Below are 21,605 nucleotides of genomic sequence, written 5' to 3'. Positions count from 1 at the left end.
TCCTGTCTGCGGGTCGTCCTCCGCGGCGTCTGTTCCCATAAAGTGGCCAACGGGCCCTGTGACGATTCATGTGGCAAGCTAGGCATCTTACTCGGGCTGCCAGTAGCGATGTCGGTCTCAAGGAGCTGTAACGCCCGAAGAGTGGATAGGCCTTCCTCTGATGACTTGACAACATGCTGTTTGTTGTTGTAATTGAAGGAGAGCTTAAATGGGAACCCCCAACGATACAAAATTTTGTGCTGTCGAAGAAGTTGTGTGATAGGGCGCATTGCTCGCCGACGTTGTATAGTTACACCTGCCAAATCAGAGAAGATTTGATATGGATGGGAGTTATAGGTCAAATCAACAACACCTCTGATTGCCGCCATTACAGTTTCCTTAGTGGCGTAATAATGAAATCTGAGAACAATGTCTCTAGGTATCCCACCATCTCTCCTGGGGCCCAGTGCCCTATGCACTCTGTCTAGCTCTAATCGGTCCTTAGGCAATTCAGGAACCAACGTGGCCAATAGCGCGGGAATGTCGGTATGCAGGTCCTTAACATCTTCACTGAGCCCCCTTATGCGAATATTGTTTCTACGGGACCTGTTCTCGTAGTCTTCTAGTCGCTCCAACAAATCATCATGCTGGGCAGATAAACGGGCTATAGAGACATCGTGCGCATTAACTTGAACAACGACTTCGTCAAGTTTCGACTCAATCTGATCCGTGCAGTGGCCTAATTCCCGGATCTCCCGTGTAAGTTGTGCAGTTATGTAAGCTGACATTTCCTCCAGCTCAGTATGTAATAGTGTCTTAAATTTATGGAGGAGAGTTATGTCGCTAATGTGTGGGGAGTCCTGCACCGTGCCCGAAGAAGCGCTTACCGGACTATCCGTTGGGACATCGTCAGAGTGCGCAGGTGAAGTCGGGCTTGGCGCCGCCATCTTGGGAGTGTCCACCGCCGCGGCGTTCGAGTCAAAGAAGTCTGTTAGCGGTTTCTGCGTTGCTCTCTTTTTGGGTTTAGTTTTGCCAGATCTGGGCATGCTGCCCCAGAGGTTGGTGTGCTTCAGCAGCTAAAGGGAGCAGGTTTAGGGAGCTTTTTAGGTGCTATATCCTTGATCCGGGACGGAGCGATGTGCCTGCACGTCTGCTCACGGTCGCATCACGTGACGTCTCCTTCCATCTTTTTTTTAAAGACGTTGAAATGGCACAGATCATAGAGATGTAAATTCTATGGCGCTGGTAGTCAGGTCCTCTGGGCACATGAAGCTTTAATGAATGGTGTCATTTGAATGGTGTCCATGTTTGTGCAACTGATTCAATGAGCTCTAACATCTATGATATAGCCCTATAACTCAATGCACACAGTAAACAATGTGTAAATCTATGTCTTACCGCTTTGGTTTTGGTTTGTCTAAGGTCTAGGGTTTCTGCACCCCATAAGGTGACATACAGACTTTTTTTAATACCCTGGTGCTCTAATTGTGTCTATATACTTGGCTCCAGTGTTGGACTGGGATGCCAGTCTGACCAGGGCCCCCCAACCTTTTTTACCCCTGAGCCACATTCAAATGTAAAAACATACCTCCCAACTGTCCCATTTTCTGTGGGACAATCCTGATTTTGACAGCCCAGCCTGCAGTCCCAGGTTTCTTACTGAAATGTCCCAACTTTCTCTTTGATCTCCTGCACTGATGCCAGAAAAAGATACAACGTTTCTGAAACTTAATTAGAAAAAGTGGCTTTTTGGCAGAGAGCCCAGAACACTCAACAGCTGCACTTGGATACTTTTGTAACAATTTAAAATAAGCAAAAGATACAATTGTACTACAGTATTTAAGATAATCAGTAGTAATGTGCAGGCCGGGCCGATACCTGCGGGACCTGCAGGTTGATCGGGTTCGGGCTGACCTCGCACTCCCATTTGCGGGAGGCGGGTCGAGCTCTTCTTCCTGGTCTCCCCGCCTGCTACCTTGCACTGTCAGCTTCCAACTTCCGGTTATATAGCCGCGCGCCTGCTCGCCCAGACCCTTTTGTGATGTGATCGGCAGGGCGGACCGCGTGGGTCTGTAAAAGGAACTCGGAAATTCAGCTTGGGTGGGCGTGGGTAGAAGGAGGGTGGATATTGGGCAGGTGTTGGTCGGGTAAAACCTGACCCACACATCACTAATAAGCAGGTCTCTTGGGGGAACGGAGACTCGCAGCTTAAAGGGCAATTCACTTTCTTTAGCAAAACTGTTATAACACATAAAAACTACAGAAATGTCCTCAGAGCTTCATAACCTGACACATTTTGTAAAAAAGACATGGTAATTAGGGGGTGTGGCCATAAAATGTGGCCAAAATGTTTGCCTTGCACCCGGCATAATTTTTCTCTCTCTTTTCATTTTTCAAATGTTGGGAAGTATGGTAAAATGCAAAATAAGGGCTGCGATTGGCTATTTGGTATCCCTTATGTGGGCTGAAAACCTACAGGAGGCTCTATTTGGCAGTACATCTGCCAAATAAAGCACAAAAAGCGCACTCGAAACGCTTTGTTTTCCAAAGTTGCCCAAAGTTTCCTCGTGAGGCAACTATGGGCGACTTCGGAAAACAAAGCACACCAATTGCCATCCCATCGGCGATTTACATTCTAGCCAGCGGGAGGCAATTCAGGGAGATTAGTCGCCCCAAAGAAGAGGAGATTGTGTGTCTCTGCTCTTAAAGTCAATAGGCGTTTTTTCTGATGGCGAATTTTTTGTCCTAATGCATTATAGTCTATGGGCGTTTTTTCTTATGGCGACTTTATTGTACTAATGCATTGGAGTCAATGGGCGTTTTTTCTTATGGTGACTTTTTTTCTCCAAATGCATTAAAGTCAATGGCTGTTTTTTGTTATGGGCGTTTTTCATAACTAATTGTCGCCACAGTTTCGAGAAAAAATGTTCATGTCGCGAAATTTGGAATTTCGCCGCAAATCCATGGCTGGAAGCCAAAGGGTTAGGAACAGAAGGACACACTGATACCTTGGCCCATGGGAATTGTCCTGGTATCTCAATGAGCCAGTCCTACACTGCTAGGGCCTAGAGCCATTGAATGTAAGTTCTTCAGCAGTGGTTAAAAGTCTGTGTTTCAGCCTTTACAAATGTGCATTTGTTAATGATACTCTGACATTATGTTGGCTCACTGAACATGCAGCCAATGGAATAGCTGATAGAAGTGTACTTTGGCTCTATAGCCTTCCTGTAAGAAGAAGGAGATTCCGAAAATTGGTAGAGTTTGAGTAATTACGGATATAAAGGTCATCTACGGAACAGAAGCCCACAGATTCTATACCAATCAACCTGAGACTGACACTGGTGTGCAGAGTGTTCTAACATATGAAACAGATATGGGACCTGTTATCTAGAATGCCCAGGACCTGGGGTTTTTTCTGGATAAGGGATCTTTCCATAATTTGGATCTCCATACTTTGTCTGCTAAAAAATCATTTTAACATTAAATAAACCCAATAGGCTTGCTTTGCATCCAATGAGGATTATTTATATCTTAGTTTGGATCAAGTACAAGCAGCTGTTTTATTATTACAGAGAAAAAGGAAATAATTTCCAGGGTTTTCCAGATACTGAATCTTATACTTGTATTCAAGGCTGTGGCAATGTAGGGTGTGGCTATTTTTACAGCTGGTGAGCAGTCTCCAGGTGCTTTCATCTTGTCCTGAACAGCACCTGATTTTTTCTTTTTATAGTTTTTTTAAATTATTTGCCTTTTTCTGACTCTTTTCAGCTTTCAAATGGGGTCACTGGCCCCATCTAAACAACCGTTCTGTAAACCTATAAATGTATTGTTATTGCTACTTTGTATTACTCATCTTTCTATACATGTCCTCTCTTATTCATGTTCCTGTCTCTTATTCCAATCAAAGCATGATTGCTAGGGTAATTTGGACCCTAGCAACCAGATTGCTGAATTTGCAAACAGGAGAGCTGCTGAATAAAAAACGAAGTCAGTCAAAAACCACTAACAAAAAATGAAAACCAATTGCAAATTGTCTCAGGTGGTACCTGGGGCAAACGCCCCTAACTTTTTATTTACCCCTTGGTGCAGATTCTTTCCCCCGCAGTTAAATTTTCGTGACTTTCGGCGCATGCGCAGTTGTTCGGGACATGAAAACTACTACAACTGCGCATGTGCCGAAAACAGGTCTGTTTCTGAAGTTTAATGAAGAAAATAAGATGGCTGCCATGAACTGCGGGGGACAGAATCTGCACCGAGGGGTAAGTAAAAAGATAGGGGCATTTACCCTTGGGTACCACCTAGGCTGGGGGAGAGGAGGTAGGGGGGTCTACAAAGGGTAGGGGGGTAGGGTTTCTTTATGTTACCGGTTTGTTCCTCATTTAAGTAGCCCCTTTAAGTTGCTCACTATTATGTTATACACTGCATTTATACACGTTGCTGTTTTATTGCGAAAAGATGCAACATAGAAAACATTTTAACCATATTCCTTGGGTCACTGTTGGGGATAAGGAATGTGGAATCCTGACCTGGACAAGCAAACACTGTGAATAACTCACCCAGCATTCCATTAGTGGGAAACTATAAAGACGGTTACAAATAAGCTGACTTTTTAAGGCTCATAAGCTGAAGCAGGTACCAGTCACAATTCCCGGCTCGACACCTCCATATCCCCTGAGTACAAAGTTCCTCTAACATGAAGTGAATAGGTGCATGTGCTAGCCCTGAATTCATATGTTTCATATGTTTAGGGTATCATGGCGGGCAGCAGCTTGGGACATCATTAATGCCCTTTAAACTATGCAGGCACGCTATGGGCACGTTCACTCAACATGCAGGGTCTGCAAGTATTAATAAGCAAATATTAAGTATTTAAGTCAGGGTTCTGTGCCTCTACAATTCATGAATCATTGTAGAAGTGTTACAAACTATGTGCTGAACAAGCAGATGAAACGGGAGTTTATTAACCAGCTCGTAGTTGTTGCAGGCGCCCATGTGTATAGCACTAAAGAATTGTCCTAACTCACCATTACCTGGTATCTGCTTAGTTAGGGGTAGACAGGGCCGGCATTAGAGGGCATAGGGGGTACTCCTGTACTGGGCATGGGCCTAAAGGTGGGCATGGCTGTGCTGCACTTTACGAAATAGCCGGCCACCCTGACAGCGGCGAAGCTGTGCCACCTCTTCAGAAGTCCTGAACCACCGAAGTCCCGAAGAGCAGAAAAGCCAAAGTCCGAACAGCCGAAGTCCCCAAGCTGTGAAAAGACCTGAACCCAAGAAACGAGCCAAAGTTGAAGTCCCCAAGCCGCAAAAAGACCCAAAGTCACGAAGTTGAAGTCTCGAAGTCACGAAAAGACCAGTTTTTTTTAACTTATAGGGGGCCCCGACCATCAATGGCTTTTTATTAACTTGTCTGGGGGGATAACCGTTTTTAAAGCTGATGTCTGTGTTTAAGGAGGTTATTTACTTAAAATAATTTTTTCCTCATATTTTACCAAGAACAAACTCAACCTAACTTACATCCACGAATTTGACTAATTTACTAATAATTAGGCTTGAAAAAATTAGATTAAAAACCCCAGAAAAATCAAGATTGATTGAATAACTCGAATTCTTTAAGTTTGAGCTTAAATTAATCGAGTTTTAGAGCAAAAACCAGCGGCAAACACCCTAAAACAACCAAAATTTGTGAAGACAAAAGACATCTTCAAATGTTTAAATTGACCTCTGCCATTGACTTGAATGAATGAATTCAACAGGTTTTAGCTAAAGTATTACAGATTTTTTGCTGCTTTGTGGAATAATGCATCTCAAAAAATTTTAGTTTTTTTTCCCTCTAAAATTTTTTGTTTTTTTAATGAAAACAAAAAATTCGACCTTTAAGAAAATGGACCATTAGGTCTGCTAGAAAATCATTTAAACATGAAATAAACCCAATAGGCTGGTTTTGCCTCCAATACAGATTACTTATATCTTAGTTGGGATCAAGTACAAGGTCCTGTTTTATTATTACAGAGAAAAAGGAAATAATTTTTAAATTGTTAAAGTATTTGAATAAAATGGAGTGTATGAGTGAATTCAAAGCTTTCTTGATAATTGGTTCCGGATAACAGATCCCATACCTGTAATAATGTTGTCCCTATATAGAATTTTTGCTCAATCTACTTCAAACAATCTTGTCCCTTCATTTGTTAACATATTCGCCAGCCATTTGTTTAAGTGCCTATTGCCTTTTCAGCAAAGTGCCACTTCCTTCCCTTTCTCATGAATATTTATTGATCTTCATTTCACTAACTACATGATATCAGTTGTTGCCAGGAGCAGAAAAGCCGCTGAGACGGTGCTAATATCAGACTTAGCCGGGCAGAGAAAGGAGAGTCCACAGAGAGAGAGAAGGAATAGATAGCAATAATTTTTGGATTTCATTAGGGAGCACAAAGGGACCAGGTGTCTGTGTGAGTTAATGAAATTGTGGAACAAAGAAAGAAATCGGAGGAATAAAAACAATAATTCCCAAACTTGTAGCAGAATAACACAGGTTCAAAGTGATAGGTAAGAGCGGAGGAAAGGAATGAATACAAAAACACTTAGAGGAGAAGGAGTCCTAACTGGGCTTTGAGAGGTGGCCATACACAGGCAGATTTCATGGTGTGAAACAACCAATTTTAGCGCAATCCGATAAAATTGTCTACTTATAGTTGACATTGATGATAAACGATCATATTGTTCAGACAAAATCGCCCCAACAGTCGATCGGACAGGTTTAAAAATTTTTGTCGTGAGACAATGGAATAGTCAGATAATTATCTTTAAACGATCACTGCCTATGCCTTATGGGAAAGTAAACAAAGGCACAGACACCCATGGGTAATATATGATAGATTGGGAGTCCCAAAGCTTTTTTTTACCCATAAGCAACATTCAGATGTAGAAAGAGTTGGGGAGCAACACAAGTATGAAAAATATTCCTGGGGATGCCAAATAAGGACTGTGATTGGCCATTTGGTAGTCCCTATGTGGATTGGCAGCCTACAGGAGCCGACAGTGCGACATTTTGGGGTAACGCCCCTTTGTCATGCATGCTGCAATTAGCTTTGTGCCAGTGAATCTTTCTTGTACTCTGGTGCTGATCCCTCTATCACTGAGCACCGAGTATCAGGACTAATTGGAAAGGTAAGGGTGTGCGAGTGCCTTCCTTACTTTAGTCTAATAGACTAGAGAGAGACTTTCCAAAACTAGAGAGAGACTTTAGCTTGGGCAGAGAAATACATGGCACTTGGAGCTTAGAGATGGTGTGCTCCTTACCTTGACTTATTAATGATAATAAAGTCGATATATGAGACAGTATCATGGGTACAGAACTTAACTTTTTAAAAACGTATACTGCAAGCAGAAAGCTTCCATTTTTAGTAACATTTCACTTTTCTCACACTTTGAATTATTTAATAATTTGAACAAACAAACCTACACCGACTCTGGTGCGTTTTTCAGCAGGCTGATTTTGGCCCTGTCTGACCCTAGCCTATAACTACTGTACTACTATAGCTACTGTCCTGAGCCATACACTTCAACTGTAAATACACTTATTACTATCTGAAGAAAATATCACTGAGTATCTGAGTAAAACACTATCTAAAGTCTCTGAGGTCCAGTGGAGCACAAGTGTATTGTTCTTGCAACAGTTTTTATCATTGTTACCATCAATAATCAAGACATTCCAAGGGGCAGATTTACTAAAGGGCGAAGTGAGTAATGCTGGCGACGATTAGCCAGCTTTACCGCTTTCAGGCATTTGCCGATTTACTAACGGGTGCGCAGGCGTAACTTCGCTAGCGAAAGAGACAGACGTTGGAGTTCAATCGCACTTTATCGGCAGGTGAATTTTCGCTCTGGTGAATGGACGTTACTCTGCAAATTCACTAAGATGTGGATTTTACTGAACGTTACCTCTTTCACCAGACTTGCATTCGCCTATTCAGACCAGGCAAAGTGCAATGTAGTGAATAGAACTTCCTCAATCTTCTGTTACTTACATCATATTTTTAGTGGAAAAAGTTTCTAAGTCCCAAAAAACGCTGGCGTCTTTTAGTTTTTTCAGAGTGATAGGCTGCAACAGTCCTTAAAATTTTTTTTGGTAACCGGGTTCCCCCATACATTTTCGAACATTTGGATGATTAACTATACAGTGGGCTCATGAGTAGGGCAATATAACAACTCTATTGTCTTTATTAAGGTTCCCTGGACTTGTGTAATGTAATGTATTTGCTGCAACATATACGTCCATTCAACTTTATATGCAAATTAGTCTGAGCGAAGACCTCTAACGAAGTTGCTCTAGGCATAATTAAACGCTAGCGCATCTTCACTTTGATTGCCGTAGTAATGCTAGCAAAAATTCGACATCGTTTGGCGCCCTGGATGCCCTGGCCCTGGCATTTTAGTAAATAAGCGCTGTCTGGCAAATTTTCATCGCTTAGTAATTTTTCTGTAAGTGGAGCCTGCCTTTCTATATACAATGCAAGACTAAAACTGGCAACAGGGAGAAAAAAAGGGGTCCCTGTAATTATAACATAGTGTCTAGTCTGTAGCTTCTACGGCAAACAGTACTCTGCAGGCAAGTACTTAAGATTTTCTGAAAAGCTGAATTTTTAATAACCAGGCCTATTAAAATATACTTATCTGTATCTGCTGCTCCACCTTAATTAAACACCAATATTAAAATTAATGAATGCCGTTATATTTAAGAAAGTGCAGAGCCTGTATAATCACACATAAACATTAAGCATCTGTTGAGAAGTAATAAAATGAATGTCTGTAATTTGGGGGTGATGTTTTGCGGTCGTTATCACATCAGCGTGTTTGTTTTATGCTCATTTAACGGAAAATTGCTGACAGCATCCTCTCGGCTCTACCAATTCCGCATTCTTAAGTATTTCTTTGTTATGATAAAAAGAGAAATCCATTTTATGTCATTTCTCTTATCTGCTCTTACTGTTTCCAAGACTTATCTATATTCTCTGGGTTCTCTTAGTAAAACTTCAATCTGCTTCATGCAAATTACCCGACGCGAGACAGAGTTTGTTGTAATGAGCTCCCGGCTTTCATACATATTTATAGAAATTAATAATTTACACACAGAAAATATTTACTCGTTTGTGAACACATGAAATACAAACAACAGCTTTATGTTATGTAAAAAAAAGTTTGTTGCGCTATCCCTCTCTGCATTTGGATTCAAGAACAGGTAACTATTATACAGAATATTTGGGATCTATTATACAGAATATTTGGGACCTGGATTTTTACACATAAGGGGTCTTTCCGTAATTTGGATCACTATACCTACAGGGGGTTATTTACTAAACCTTGAATATATCAGGTCAAGCTTTTTGGGGCAAAAACTGGAATTTTCATGGAAAAAAACGTCAAACTTTTCAAAATGTATTATACACTGATGCTGCAAAAAGCCAGAATCCGAAAATCCGACATCTTAGACCTGTTGAGATCCTGTATAGGTCAATGGGAGAGGCACCTATCTCAATATCTCAAATTAGAGCAATTTAGGTTATAGCCTGAAAAAATCAAGCAATGCAGAGTTTCGCTTGATTTTATCGAGTTTTTCCGCGATCCGAGTTTTTTTTAATTAATAAATACGCTAAAATCAGGCATGGGAGTATTGTCGTGTTTTTTTAATAAATAAATTCGGATTTTAGTAAATAGCCCCTAAGCCTACTTAAACATTGAATAAAACCAATAGGATTGTTTTGCCTCAAATGATGATTCATTATACAAGTATAAGGTACTCTTTAATTTTTACAAAGAAAAAGGAAATAATAAAAATGTGAATTATTTAACTAAAATGAAGTCTATGGAAAATGGCCTTCCTGTAATCTTTCTAACTTCATTTAAAGTCTGGATAATGGGTCCCATACCTGAACCTTAATGAATATCGCCAATACGCGCAACATTTGTGTCTTTTATCGCTCAATCACACTTTAAATGAAGTTAGATGGACCTTTTAGAAAATGCAAAAAAAGGCAAGTTTTATATATGATGCCACTCTGCTGAGTAATAACTATGGGCGTGACAGCTAAAGGTGATGATACATGGGCCGATGAAGAAAAATCTGAATACATTCCTATTATAGAACAGATGGGAAGATCCATAAGTGTAAGGGAGAATTACCTCCTGCCTCCACGCCGGCGCTGCCCTGCTGTCCAAGATGGCGGCACCCAGTCCTTCCACGCGGTTCTTCCGAGGCGCGGCTCTGAGCGCGTTTTCGCCAGCGTCAGAATGGACGCCGGCGCTTGGATGGACGCCAGCGTCGGAACGCCGGCGCAATTACGCCAGCGCAGTGACGCCATCACGTTTATCCTTTGGCGCCAATGGAGGCCTATTTAAGGAGCCTAAAGGTCTGCAAACATTGCCCAATTATAGGTTCGACTTCGTGTGTTCCTGGGTGTGCTAGTATATATTGATTCTTGTTCCTGATCTTGACCCTTTGCCTGTTTATCGTTATTGAACCCTTGCCGCCTGGACTGACCTATTTGCCTGGACTTTGACCATTCTTTTGCCTAATCCTATTGTACCGCGAACTGTGCTGAACTTCAGCTTCCTCTTTGGTCCGCTACTCCAGTTTGAGCCTTCGGGCCCTTACATTAAGAAGCACATCTATAACCATGAGCCATACACAGGGCCGCCATTAGAAATCATGGGGCCCCGTACAACAAAATTTTCAGGGCCTCGCCCACCCTGATGCCCTAGCCCCGGCCCAGACCCCGCCTACTCCACATCACAGTTAAAAGACCACACAGACATCAGCACTAAAAAAAGTAACCCCCCCCCACACACAAAAGTTATAAAAAGCTATTGATGGTCAGGGCCTCCTTATAAGTTTAAAAAAAAAACATTGGTGCCAGGGCCCCCCTCACAAGTTAAAAAAATTGGGGCCCCAAAAAATTGGTGGCAGGGGCCTAAAGAATATTAAAATAATATATTGGTGGCCATGGGATTTAAAAAAAAAAAAAAACCCCACAAACTGGTGTTCAGTAGAATTGAACTCATGGCTTCAGGACTTCAACTTCGCCTCCTTTCGGGACTTTGGGTCTTTTCGCGCTTCAGGACTTCAATTTCTGCTGTTTTCGTGACTTTGGGTCTTTTCGTGACTTTTGGGTGTTCGGCTGGCCGCAAATCTTCGGCGCTCGCAAGGGGGCCCCAGCTCTTTCAGAAGTGCAGCACTACAGGGCCCCCCTTCATGTTCGGACCCAGGACACTTGTCCCCCCCTGATGGTGGCCCGGGCCATACATATAACAAAGCCTGAGTGCATAGAAACAGTAAGTTCAATGAGAGATAGGCAAGTGGGGACACACTGAAGATTTAGAAACGACCTCATTCCTTTGAACGGTAGTATTATGCTGCTCTATAAAAATGGAGATAATTCAAGTTGTCACTGATACCTTTGGGTTCAAAGACCACTGCTCGTAGAATAGGAGCATGCCATGGGTTTCAGAACATTGGAGAAGTGGGCATTTAACAAATTATACATTAAATTTACCCTCAAATGTTTTCAGTGAAGCAGTAACTAGTCTGCAGAAAGAAAATCAGGCCCAATTGTTTTGGGTGTTTAAAAGTTCTAATTCAGCTCATATTTCTGCAGCTTTAAATATGTTTCTCCACACATTTAAAAAAGAAGAAAAACATGGCTTCTAAACCTGTACAAATGAAGCATTATGTGAGCCCCGGAAAGTGCAATCAAATCATTATGGCTTCCTTGCTGCCGATAATCAAACATTACTGGGTACAGAAAAGCCAAAACTGATTGAAGATTGTTAGCGTCTGACAGCATCTTTGTAATTGGCCTTTACTCAGACTGATTACGGACATTCATCTATGAGGAACTAAAGACACGGGAGCATTGCTGAAGGCAAAGGATTAATGAGTTGGATTTTAACACCAGGAAACCTGACCCTTGAACAAGCTTTTAAATTGCTAACTCAAAATGTTCTAAAACGCTTTCTATTTCATTCCCATTAGATAATTGGCATCACCTTTTCTTTTTCAAGGACTAATGGCAAAGTAGACACTTCTACTACAACAAGAACGTATGAAGGATAAGATACGTATGAAAGCATTAGTCATTTGAGACAGCTAGAAGACTGAAACCCAACATAGGGCAATGACACACAGTGCTACTTCATGGCTACAAAACAACAGAAAATACCCTGCTATAGACAATACTGAGAACTGTCTCTGCCAAAACAGTATTAGTATGTAGTATTAGCATTAATAACAATTAATAACAATTCTCAGTACTGTCTATGGCAGGGTATTTTCTGGCATTTGTAGCCGCAACAAGTAGCTGGCTACAAGTAGCACCATGTGTCATTGGCCTTAAAGTAACAATTTGCGGTGGAGATTACATACAGTTAAAACAAATTCATGTAGGATTGCTACAGTACTCATCCATTTGAGGTTCTCATGCTGCAGTATGTGTCCATATAAAGCCTTCATGCTGCAGTGCTCAACTATATGAAACCTTAATGCTGCAGTACTCAACCATATGAGACTCTCATGCTGCCATACTCATTCATATGAGACCCTCATGCTGCAGTACTCAACCATATGAAACCTTAATGCTGCAGTACTCAACCATATGAGACTCTCATGCTGCCATACTCATTCATATGAGACCCTCATGCTGCAGTACTCAACCATATGAAACCTTAATGCTGCAGTACTCAACCATATGAGACTCTCATGCTGCCATACTCATTCATATGAGACCCTCATGCTGCAGTACTCAACCATATGAAACCTTAATGCTGCAGTACTCAACCATATGAGACTCTCATGCTGCCATACTCATTCATATGAGAACCTCATGCTGCAGTACTCAACCATATGAGACCCTCATGCTGCAGTACTTGTCCATATAAGACCCTCGTCCTGCATTACTCTTCAATATAAAACATTCAAGCTACAGACCTCATCCATATGATGGCCTCATGCTGCTGTGTTCATGCCTCCTTAGAAACGAATAAATCAGCACGTAGCATTCATTTATGTTTACTATATAAAAGCCATGCACATATGAACTGCAGCTAATAAAAGAAAAGCATGAGAATTCTAATTACCTATTTACACATTTGCATGGACTCCCAGGAGCAGCCACATTCCACATATTATGTTGTGCTCCACCATATTTGACAGGATGTATTTGGGTGGGTGGTTTCCATTTGCATCTTGATAATTTGGGATATTTCCTTTATGTGATCCATCTAAGCTACCACTTCCCTTACAGGCCCATAAGGACGTTCACTTAGGCCACACGAGCAGATTCGGGGAGATTAGATGCCCCAGCGACAAATCTCCTCTTCTTCGGGGCGACAATCTCCCTGAACTGCCTTCCCCTTGCCCTCCACTGGCTAAAATGAAAATCGCCTTCGGCAATGCACAGGTGGGCGACTTCGGAAAACGAAGGCAATTCGGGGAGATTGTCGCCCCGAAGAATAGGAGATTTGTCGCTGGGGCGACTAATCTCCCCGAATCTGCTCGTGTGGCCAGACCCTAAAAATGTGTAAATTCTGTAAATATAACTGTAGTCCGGCCACATAAATTATACACAGAATATTTAATACTATTATTATCCATTATTTGTATCCTTATTATAATATTATGGGCTTTACAGAGATTATTCAATCACTCACATCAGTCCCTACCCCGCTGAAGCACTCTAACTTCCCTAGCAGAGTCACACATTTGGGGGCAGATTTATCAAAGGTCGAAGTGAATTTTTGAATTAAAAAACGTCAAATTTCGAAGTAATTTTTGGGTACTTCGACCATCGAATAGGCCAAATTCGACTTCGATTCGAATTGAAAAACCTTTAAAAAAATTCGACTTCGACATTTCACCACCTAAAACCTGCCGAATTGCTGTTTAGCCTATGAGGGACCTCCTAGAACCTATCTGAGGCTTTTGGGCAAGTTTTGAGAAGTTTTTTTTTGAAAAATCCTTTGAATCGTTCGATTCGAAGGGTTATATCGTTCGATTTTACATCAATCGCACTTTGAACGAATACGGCCATTTTCCCTGAACAAAAAAAACTTCTCAAAGTTTTTTTACTTCGAAATTCGATCCTTGATAAATATGCCCCTTTTTCTTTATTAACAGAAAAACATATAATTTTCTTCATATTACTCAGTAGTGCATAAGATTATGGTAGAAACCATGTCATAATGTTCTAAAGAGTGTTTTACTTGAAGTTGCACCTTGCATATACAAATACCCACATACAACACACTTAACTTACTGCATTGTTGCCCAGAGCTGCTTTGATATTAAGTCGAACTTTAAGTGCTCCGCGAGAACCTGAACAGAGGTAAAACACAAAATATTCATAAAATTGTCCAAGGGCAATACAAGTAGTCTATAGACACATATTCCAATATATTAAATGAGATCCCTCTAATGGTTACAGCCCTTAGAGCAAGAATACAAACACTTACATTTTCCAGATTTTTATAGGCAACTTATACTTACCCAAGAAAACATATGAGGGAATAAATAAAATTCATATAAACCATATAAGTTTTTACAAGTGAAGGGCTGGAATATATATAAATGATAATGTCATACAGAGAAGTTTATTGAGTTCTTGAGAATGCTGGGGCCATAGTACCACGTAAGGAGCACATTTTGTCCATGGGCCCCTAGTTGAACAGCACTGATATAGTTTACAGTATATAGGTCAGCACCTAGTATACTTAACATTTATTGTTACATGCAATAACCCATTACAGAGAAATGTGACGGTTCAGGATGTACTACATAGTTTCATCCACATTTTCAGTACTAATAGGATATTTTGATTTCAAATGAAAGTACATTTAGTAGAATAAATTATTGGGGATGTTTGCCTTGAAGGTAGACTGGGGTTGCCGGGAAAAGTTATATAGCTGTAGCAGGGCAGGTTGGACAGCTCTGATTTAGAAGCATGATATTTAATACTATGAGGCTAAGGCTGAACAAATACAGCACTATTACTATAGAAAAGGATTAGAGGAAGCAATACAAAGGTCCCAAGTGGGCACTCTTACCTGGTTCACAGAGATCTCCATGAACAAAAGTGGGTAAAGAGAGAAGAAAGAGCAGAATTCCCCCAAGCATCATTCCCCAATGAGAATCCTAACGCAAAAAGAACCAGCTGGCAACACAGTTTCTGTCATAAGAACCCAGGCTGACAAAAAGATGAGTTTAATCATTAATTCCTTGTTCTTCAATTAACCTGGTCTTCATTAGCCATTTGTTTCTATTAAGTCAATTGCCTTTCTATGTATATGGAGTAAGTGATAAAAAAGCACTGCATTTTATGTCACTGACACTCCCATTAAATCCATTCCTAATAAATCATCATGACCCATTTCAGATGACTTGAACGGCTGAACAGGGCAGTAACTCTGTTCAGTTGAAAAAAATGTCCCCCTACTGACAGTATAAGTAGTGTTATAGGCTATAAGAAGTGTTTGAAGAGTTCTGTGACTATGAAATACCAATATTCTAGGTCAACAGAGACACACTAGAAATTTTTCAAAACGGGAAAGGTTAAAATGCCCAAAAAAGCAGTAATATATGGTTAATTAAATATTTAAAGGAGAAGGAAAGTCTTCTTCCGCTTGGGGGTGCAACATGTTACCTGAAACCCTGGGCCGGTGCTCCTATCAGCAGAAAACTGCACCGGCCCAGGGTTATTCCAGTGAGCAGCACGGAGCGATCCTCTTCCGGCTTCTTATTTCTTCTTGCGCCTGTGCATGCACAGTACAGCGAAAAGCCGAACTTAAACCAAAAAGTCAGTTATTTCGTTCTACTGCACATGCATCTGCCCCGGGAAACTTGAAGAAAGAAGAAGCCGGAAGAGGATCGCTCCGTGGTGCTATATATTAAATAAAATTTAATATTGTAAAATATAAGGATATTGTAAGTCACAAGGATTTCCATGACCATATAAAAGCACGAGGCCGAAGGCTTTTATACAGGTCATGGAACTCTGAGGTTACTTATAATATCCTCATATTTTCCAACAAGGGGTACTTTATTTATTATAATACACAAGTTTTAGTAAGTCATGTGACAATAATGACATCACTACTCAACGTTTATAACTGATTACATTACTAGTCACCGTTTATGAGTATATAATTTACAGGATATTCATGGCTTTTGTGTATTGTATAAATATAAAGCCACTGGCTTACAAATGCTAGTATACCACAACACGGAATAAGTTACTAGCATTCTAATAATAGTTGTCCTACACAACAAGGGACATACCACTGAAAGCTGCCATTCTGGAATGTTACAAAAGCCTTGTTCTCTATCATAGACTTAGTCCTCCCAGGTTCCTTTTGTGCTAGCTGGTATACAAGAGCTGTTTGGTATGAAATCAGGGCTTTTAGGAGAAGAGTGTGACTTTTTCTTGATTTTATTGCTGTAATAGAGTGATTTTTTTGAGATTTATATAAAGGCTTTTGCTCCTTAGCCAGATGATTATACTACCCCTTCCTCATTTAAGGACGTATGCCTTATGCTGAAATATGGCATTACTTTAACTTATTTTATTAGTCCGAGTGGGAACCTCAGATAATTCGGCTGCATAGGTGCACAGTCACTGCCATTAAGAAAAACAAAACAATTCAGGAGCTCAAAGCTGCCAAGACCCAGCAGGCAGGTCATTGTGTATTATTTTGTGTTTTGCTGTATCATTGTGTATTATTATATTATTACATTCATGCAAATATTTTTATCACGCCACTTACTTGAGAATTCCTGAATTGTTTACAATGGGTCACTTTTGGACCTTCCCATGAACATCTTTTTCCTTTTTGCATTTTGACTTGAGTAGCATATTCCATTAAAGGGATACTGTCATGGGAAAAATGCATCAGTTAAAGGGCATGTAAAGTCTAAAATAGAATAAGGCTAGAAATGCTGTATTTTGTATACTAAATATAACCATGAACTTAATGCACCACAAACTTATGTATAAATAATTTATGCTTTCAAAGTTGGCTACAGGGGGTCACCATCTTGTAACTTTGTTATACATCTTTGCAAGACTAAGACTGTGCACATGCTCAGTGTGGTCTGGGCTGCTTAGGGATCGTCATAAACAAAGCTGCTTGAGTTCTGCATGGCTGGGAAGTAAGGCGGAGGCTCCCCCTGCTGTTCATAAGTATGATTGTTTCCCTGCTCAGCAGTTAGGGACCGTCTGACAATTCCTATCCACAGCAGTAAATGAAGGGAGAATTTCACTGCATACAGTCAGGTTTCTTATAAAAACGGTACACATTTTTTAATTGAAGTATATTGGAGATAGGATTTTATTTTTTTGCCTTTACATGCCCTTTAATAGTGCTGCTCCAGCAAAATTCTGCACTGAAATCTGTTTCTCAAAAGTGCAAACAGATTTTTTTATATTTGATTTTGAAAACTGACATGGGGCTAGATATATTGTCAGTTTCCCAGCTGCCCTCAGTCATGTGACCTGTGCTCAGATAAACTAGCACCCAGGGCTGCTCCTGCCATGAGGCAAGGTGAGAACCTTGCCTCAGGCGGCATGGAGCAGCCAGTTACCGGTGGAGGCAAAAAGCCGCCTCTGGTAACTTTAAGAGCCGATTTTCCATTTTCTGACAGAGATATTCGGCTCTACTAGTGCTTTTGACGTCTTTGTTTGTGTGATGAACAGTCACATGTTTTTTTGGATTCGGTCAGACACTTGGATTTGGCTGAATCAAATGCTGCTGGAAAAAGTTGAATCTTGGCTGTATCCCGAACCCTATCCTGGATTCGGTGCATCCCCACTGACCACATTAGTGGAGCAGAATTTCCATTTTCTGACAGAAATTCGGCTCTGCTAGTGCAAAGAGCATAATAGCGCTCACTGCACTAGCGATGTGCCCCCCTGGACCTGCTCCGACACTAAAAGTTGAAAGCACGGAGCGGGGGGGGGGAGAAGCAGCCCCTGAAGCACTGCTGACAGCACTCAATAGTAAAATCCAGGTCCCACTGCGACACATTTAGTTACATTGAGTAGGAAAAACAACAGCTTGCCAGAAAGCAGTTCCATCCTAAAGTGCTGGCTCTTTCTGAAAATACTTGAGTAGGCAAAATGACCTAAGATGGCTGCCTGCACACCATTATTACAAAAAAAAAAAATACAATTGCTGGTTCAGGAATGAAATTTTATATGGTAGAGTAAATTATTTGCAGTGTAAACAGTACAATTTAGAAATAAAAACGACATAAAAATCATGACAGAATCCCTTTAACCTAGTTTAAGGTTAATGATTATATCACGTTAAATGAAATATTCAATATTTGCTAGTGATAGTTAATTTTTACTCACAATAGGTGTTAAATAACCACACCGTTTGTCTCTGTTAATTTATTACTTGTGGGAAAAATAACCAAATACATTTGTATTTATTGTTGCTAAATAGCCTTTGTATGGTTGAATCTCACACTGCAATGGCCTGCGTTATCATTTATATGCCCATGGCAGGCGGTAAGACCTGGCCTGCACCCATTAACACTGCATTCTGCACCACTGTGCCAGTTTCAGTGTTTCACCCCTTAGAGTTTTTGAACTTCTGCCTGGGGACATCATATATGAGCCCTTACATGTCTGCACCCTTCACATCTCTCTACAGCATGTCTTGGGTCTGTTTTATGGTGATAGGTTTGACTCATTAGCAATGTATTACAGTTATTACACAAAAAGCAGCGCCATGCTCCATTATGTGAATTAACATAAATAGTTTTTTCTCGATTGGCATAATACTTTCAAAACACAATTTGAAAAAACTCTGGGGAGGTTGCAAAATCTAATTTTTTTCAGAAAATCTAAATTTTAAAACAGCTTGATTTCTGAAAATACACCTTCTCATAGGGGACCCGCTTCCACCGATGTCTGTGGACCTTTACTTTTAAGTCAACCTGAACCCACAGGTGACATCACGGAGGAGGGTCATGTCACTGACAGCAGGGAGGGGGAGGGGTGGCAGGGTGCCACCAGCCCAAACTTGTACAAGCAATATGACCAAACACACCTGATCCATGGGTCCCACGGGTATTGGATATACCCACACATTACTTCTACATATGCTTGCCAGCACAAACAGAATAAAACATCAAATAGAGCAAAATCCACAAAAAGGATGACCAGTGTAAGGAAATCACTGACCACTAGGGATTCACTGAATCCATTATTTCAGGATTCGGCCAAGTACCGAACCAAAACAATGCGATGTTCACGCTGTTCACGTCCGCTCTAATTTACATATGCAAATTAGGGGGAAAGAGAACAGCGTTAACAGTGCGTCGTTAAAAATGTTTTGACTTTCTTGTTTGTGTGATGAAAAGTCACATGATTCTTTGGATCCGGTTTGGTCAGACACTTGGATTTGGCTGAATTGAATCCTGCTGGAAAAGGTTGAATCTTGGCTGAATTTCGAACCGTATCCTGGATTCGGTGCATCCCCACTGGCCACATTATAAGGTGAAGATCCCCTTTAAGATTACGTGCATTTGGATAAAATTATACTGAAGATGTTTTCATTTCAAAAGAATATACAAGCCAAAATCACATTAATCATCTTTTGGAATTTAGGAATCAATCACGACAGTATACAATCAGCAATCACTGCTGTTTGTTATCACAGGCACTTGGATCTACTCCTCTATCCTGCCATTAGTTAATGTTTAAGAGAACGGATAAAAGTACAAAGTATCCACGGCACACAGCTTAGTGTAAGCAAGGATCTCCTTGCACGTTTATTGCGGTGATATATTTTGTCTAAGAGAACGGATAAGCCATTTGCAGTTTCTATTGGATTTTGTCCATTTAAAGTTATTGCAAATAAACCTGATCATATAAATATTGGGTTATAAACTGTGACATGTTTTGCAATAAAGTGATAGCAGCGTAGTCAAATACAGCTAATCATTACAGAACTGAAACATGAGCACTGATAGTAAAATTATTGCCCAATAAAACAAAGGCACAATAAGGCAATTATTATTATTTGGCAATTTGATAAGAAAGAGAATAATCAAGATCAGAGAAAGTGTTTTAAATATAAAATGTCCACTGTTAAAATCTAAATTATTTTGGGGAGCGGCATATTTAATGCAACCATAGGACTTCAGTCCTCAGGAGAGGAAAGAAAAAAATGGAGGAAACCTCTCGGGAACCAAGGCTTGAACAACTGCCCTTCGCTCTGCTACAGATGGGTAAAAAGGCTTAGACTAGGGATAGAAAGTCTCTTTTTGGCCATTTAGAGATGGAAGATTGGCCCCAGGATTAAATATTCTCATCAATACAGGTCCTTATAGTGGGTTTGGGGTGGGGTCAACTCAGACCCTCTCCCTGATTCAAACTAATGGCACTGGCCTTGGTTCCCCCCGGACCCGCCATCTCAAAGGGCAATTCACCTTCATTAGCAAAACTGTAATAACATAAAAAAAAACACAGAAATGTGTTCAAACTTTCATAACCTGCCATCATGCTATCGTGTAAAATGAACACGATAATTAGGGCTGTGTGTCCACAAAACGGGCGTGGTCAAAAAATTCACCTCGCTCCGCACCACAAATCTTTTTGTCACTCTTTCTATTTCCAAAATGTTGGGAGGTATGTCACTTCTCCCACAGTTAGTATCAAATATACTATACCAAACATAGCAACTACAAAAAGGGGGGGGGGGAGCTTATCCCGATTCTCTCTTTGGTATTATACTTACATAAATCATATATATATAATAAATTATATATATATATATTCCCATTTCGCATACCAGAGCCGTACCAAGTAGTATTGCCACCCAAGGCAATGCCACTTGGTCTGGCAACCCCCCCGTAACTCAGCCCACTTCCCAACACCCTCTTCACTCACACTCTTCCTCAGGGTCGGACTGGGGCCGACCGGGGCTGCTGCTTAGGGGCCCCCCACCCCAGCGGAGAAGACACTTTAGGCCCCCCTGCCCCCCCCCCTACCTTTTTTTCCTGCTCGCAGTGGCAACTAGGTGCCAGAAGGGGGTTCAGGAAGCAGAACCCTAACTGCCCAAGACCACACACCTCAGTGCTATGACCATCCACTTTCCAGAGCCGCTCTCACGTCTGCCTGCACGTGTGTTCACTAACTTCTCTTGGGCAGGCTGGGAGGACATTGTATCAGGTCAGGACCAGGAGGTTACGGCTGACTGGCGCGGCACACGCTGTCGGTATCCATATCCGGACGGGTGAATTGGTCCTCTCCGCTAATACAGGATGTGCCACTGTGTGAGTGAAGAGGGAGGGTGGATGGATGGGCAGGCTGGCAACCGGGCGGGTGGGCCTGGACCTGGGAGGCACCTGAGGGATTGCACCTGAGGAAGGGGTTGACCCTGAAAGCTTGTGCCAACTCTGCTGGAATAAATGTTCTAAAAGTCAAGTGTCTGGTGTGCTTCCTCCCTATGGGAATTCCTGTTTGAGTCTGAACCTTTTTGGTTTTCAGCCATATGAAACCCGAACAATAATCTGGCCAATAAATGAAAAACATTTAAATACTATGATACGCACCTCAACCTGGTTT

At 41.2% G+C, this 21,605-nt stretch overlaps 1 protein-coding gene across 1 annotated transcript in view; it reads right to left on the bottom strand.

Moving 5' to 3' along the window:
• cltrn.L (collectrin, amino acid transport regulator L homeolog) overlaps window positions 1-15,197 on the bottom strand; it is a 34,812-nt gene extending 19,615 nt beyond the window's left edge. Inside the window, 2 exon segments of the mRNA NM_001086518.1 lie at window positions 14,289-14,347; window positions 15,076-15,197. Of these exon segments, the coding sequence (NP_001079987.1) occupies window positions 14,289-14,347; window positions 15,076-15,145 (129 nt within the window). The 5' untranslated portion in view covers window positions 15,146-15,197.
• Between the last annotated feature and the right edge of the window lie 6,408 nt (window positions 15,198-21,605).

This window comes from Xenopus laevis, chromosome 2L (assembly GCF_017654675.1).
Source record: "Xenopus laevis strain J_2021 chromosome 2L, Xenopus_laevis_v10.1, whole genome shotgun sequence".
Lineage (NCBI taxonomy): Eukaryota > Metazoa > Chordata > Amphibia > Anura > Pipidae > Xenopus > Xenopus laevis.
This window is presented reverse-complemented; position numbering and strand designations above follow the sequence as displayed.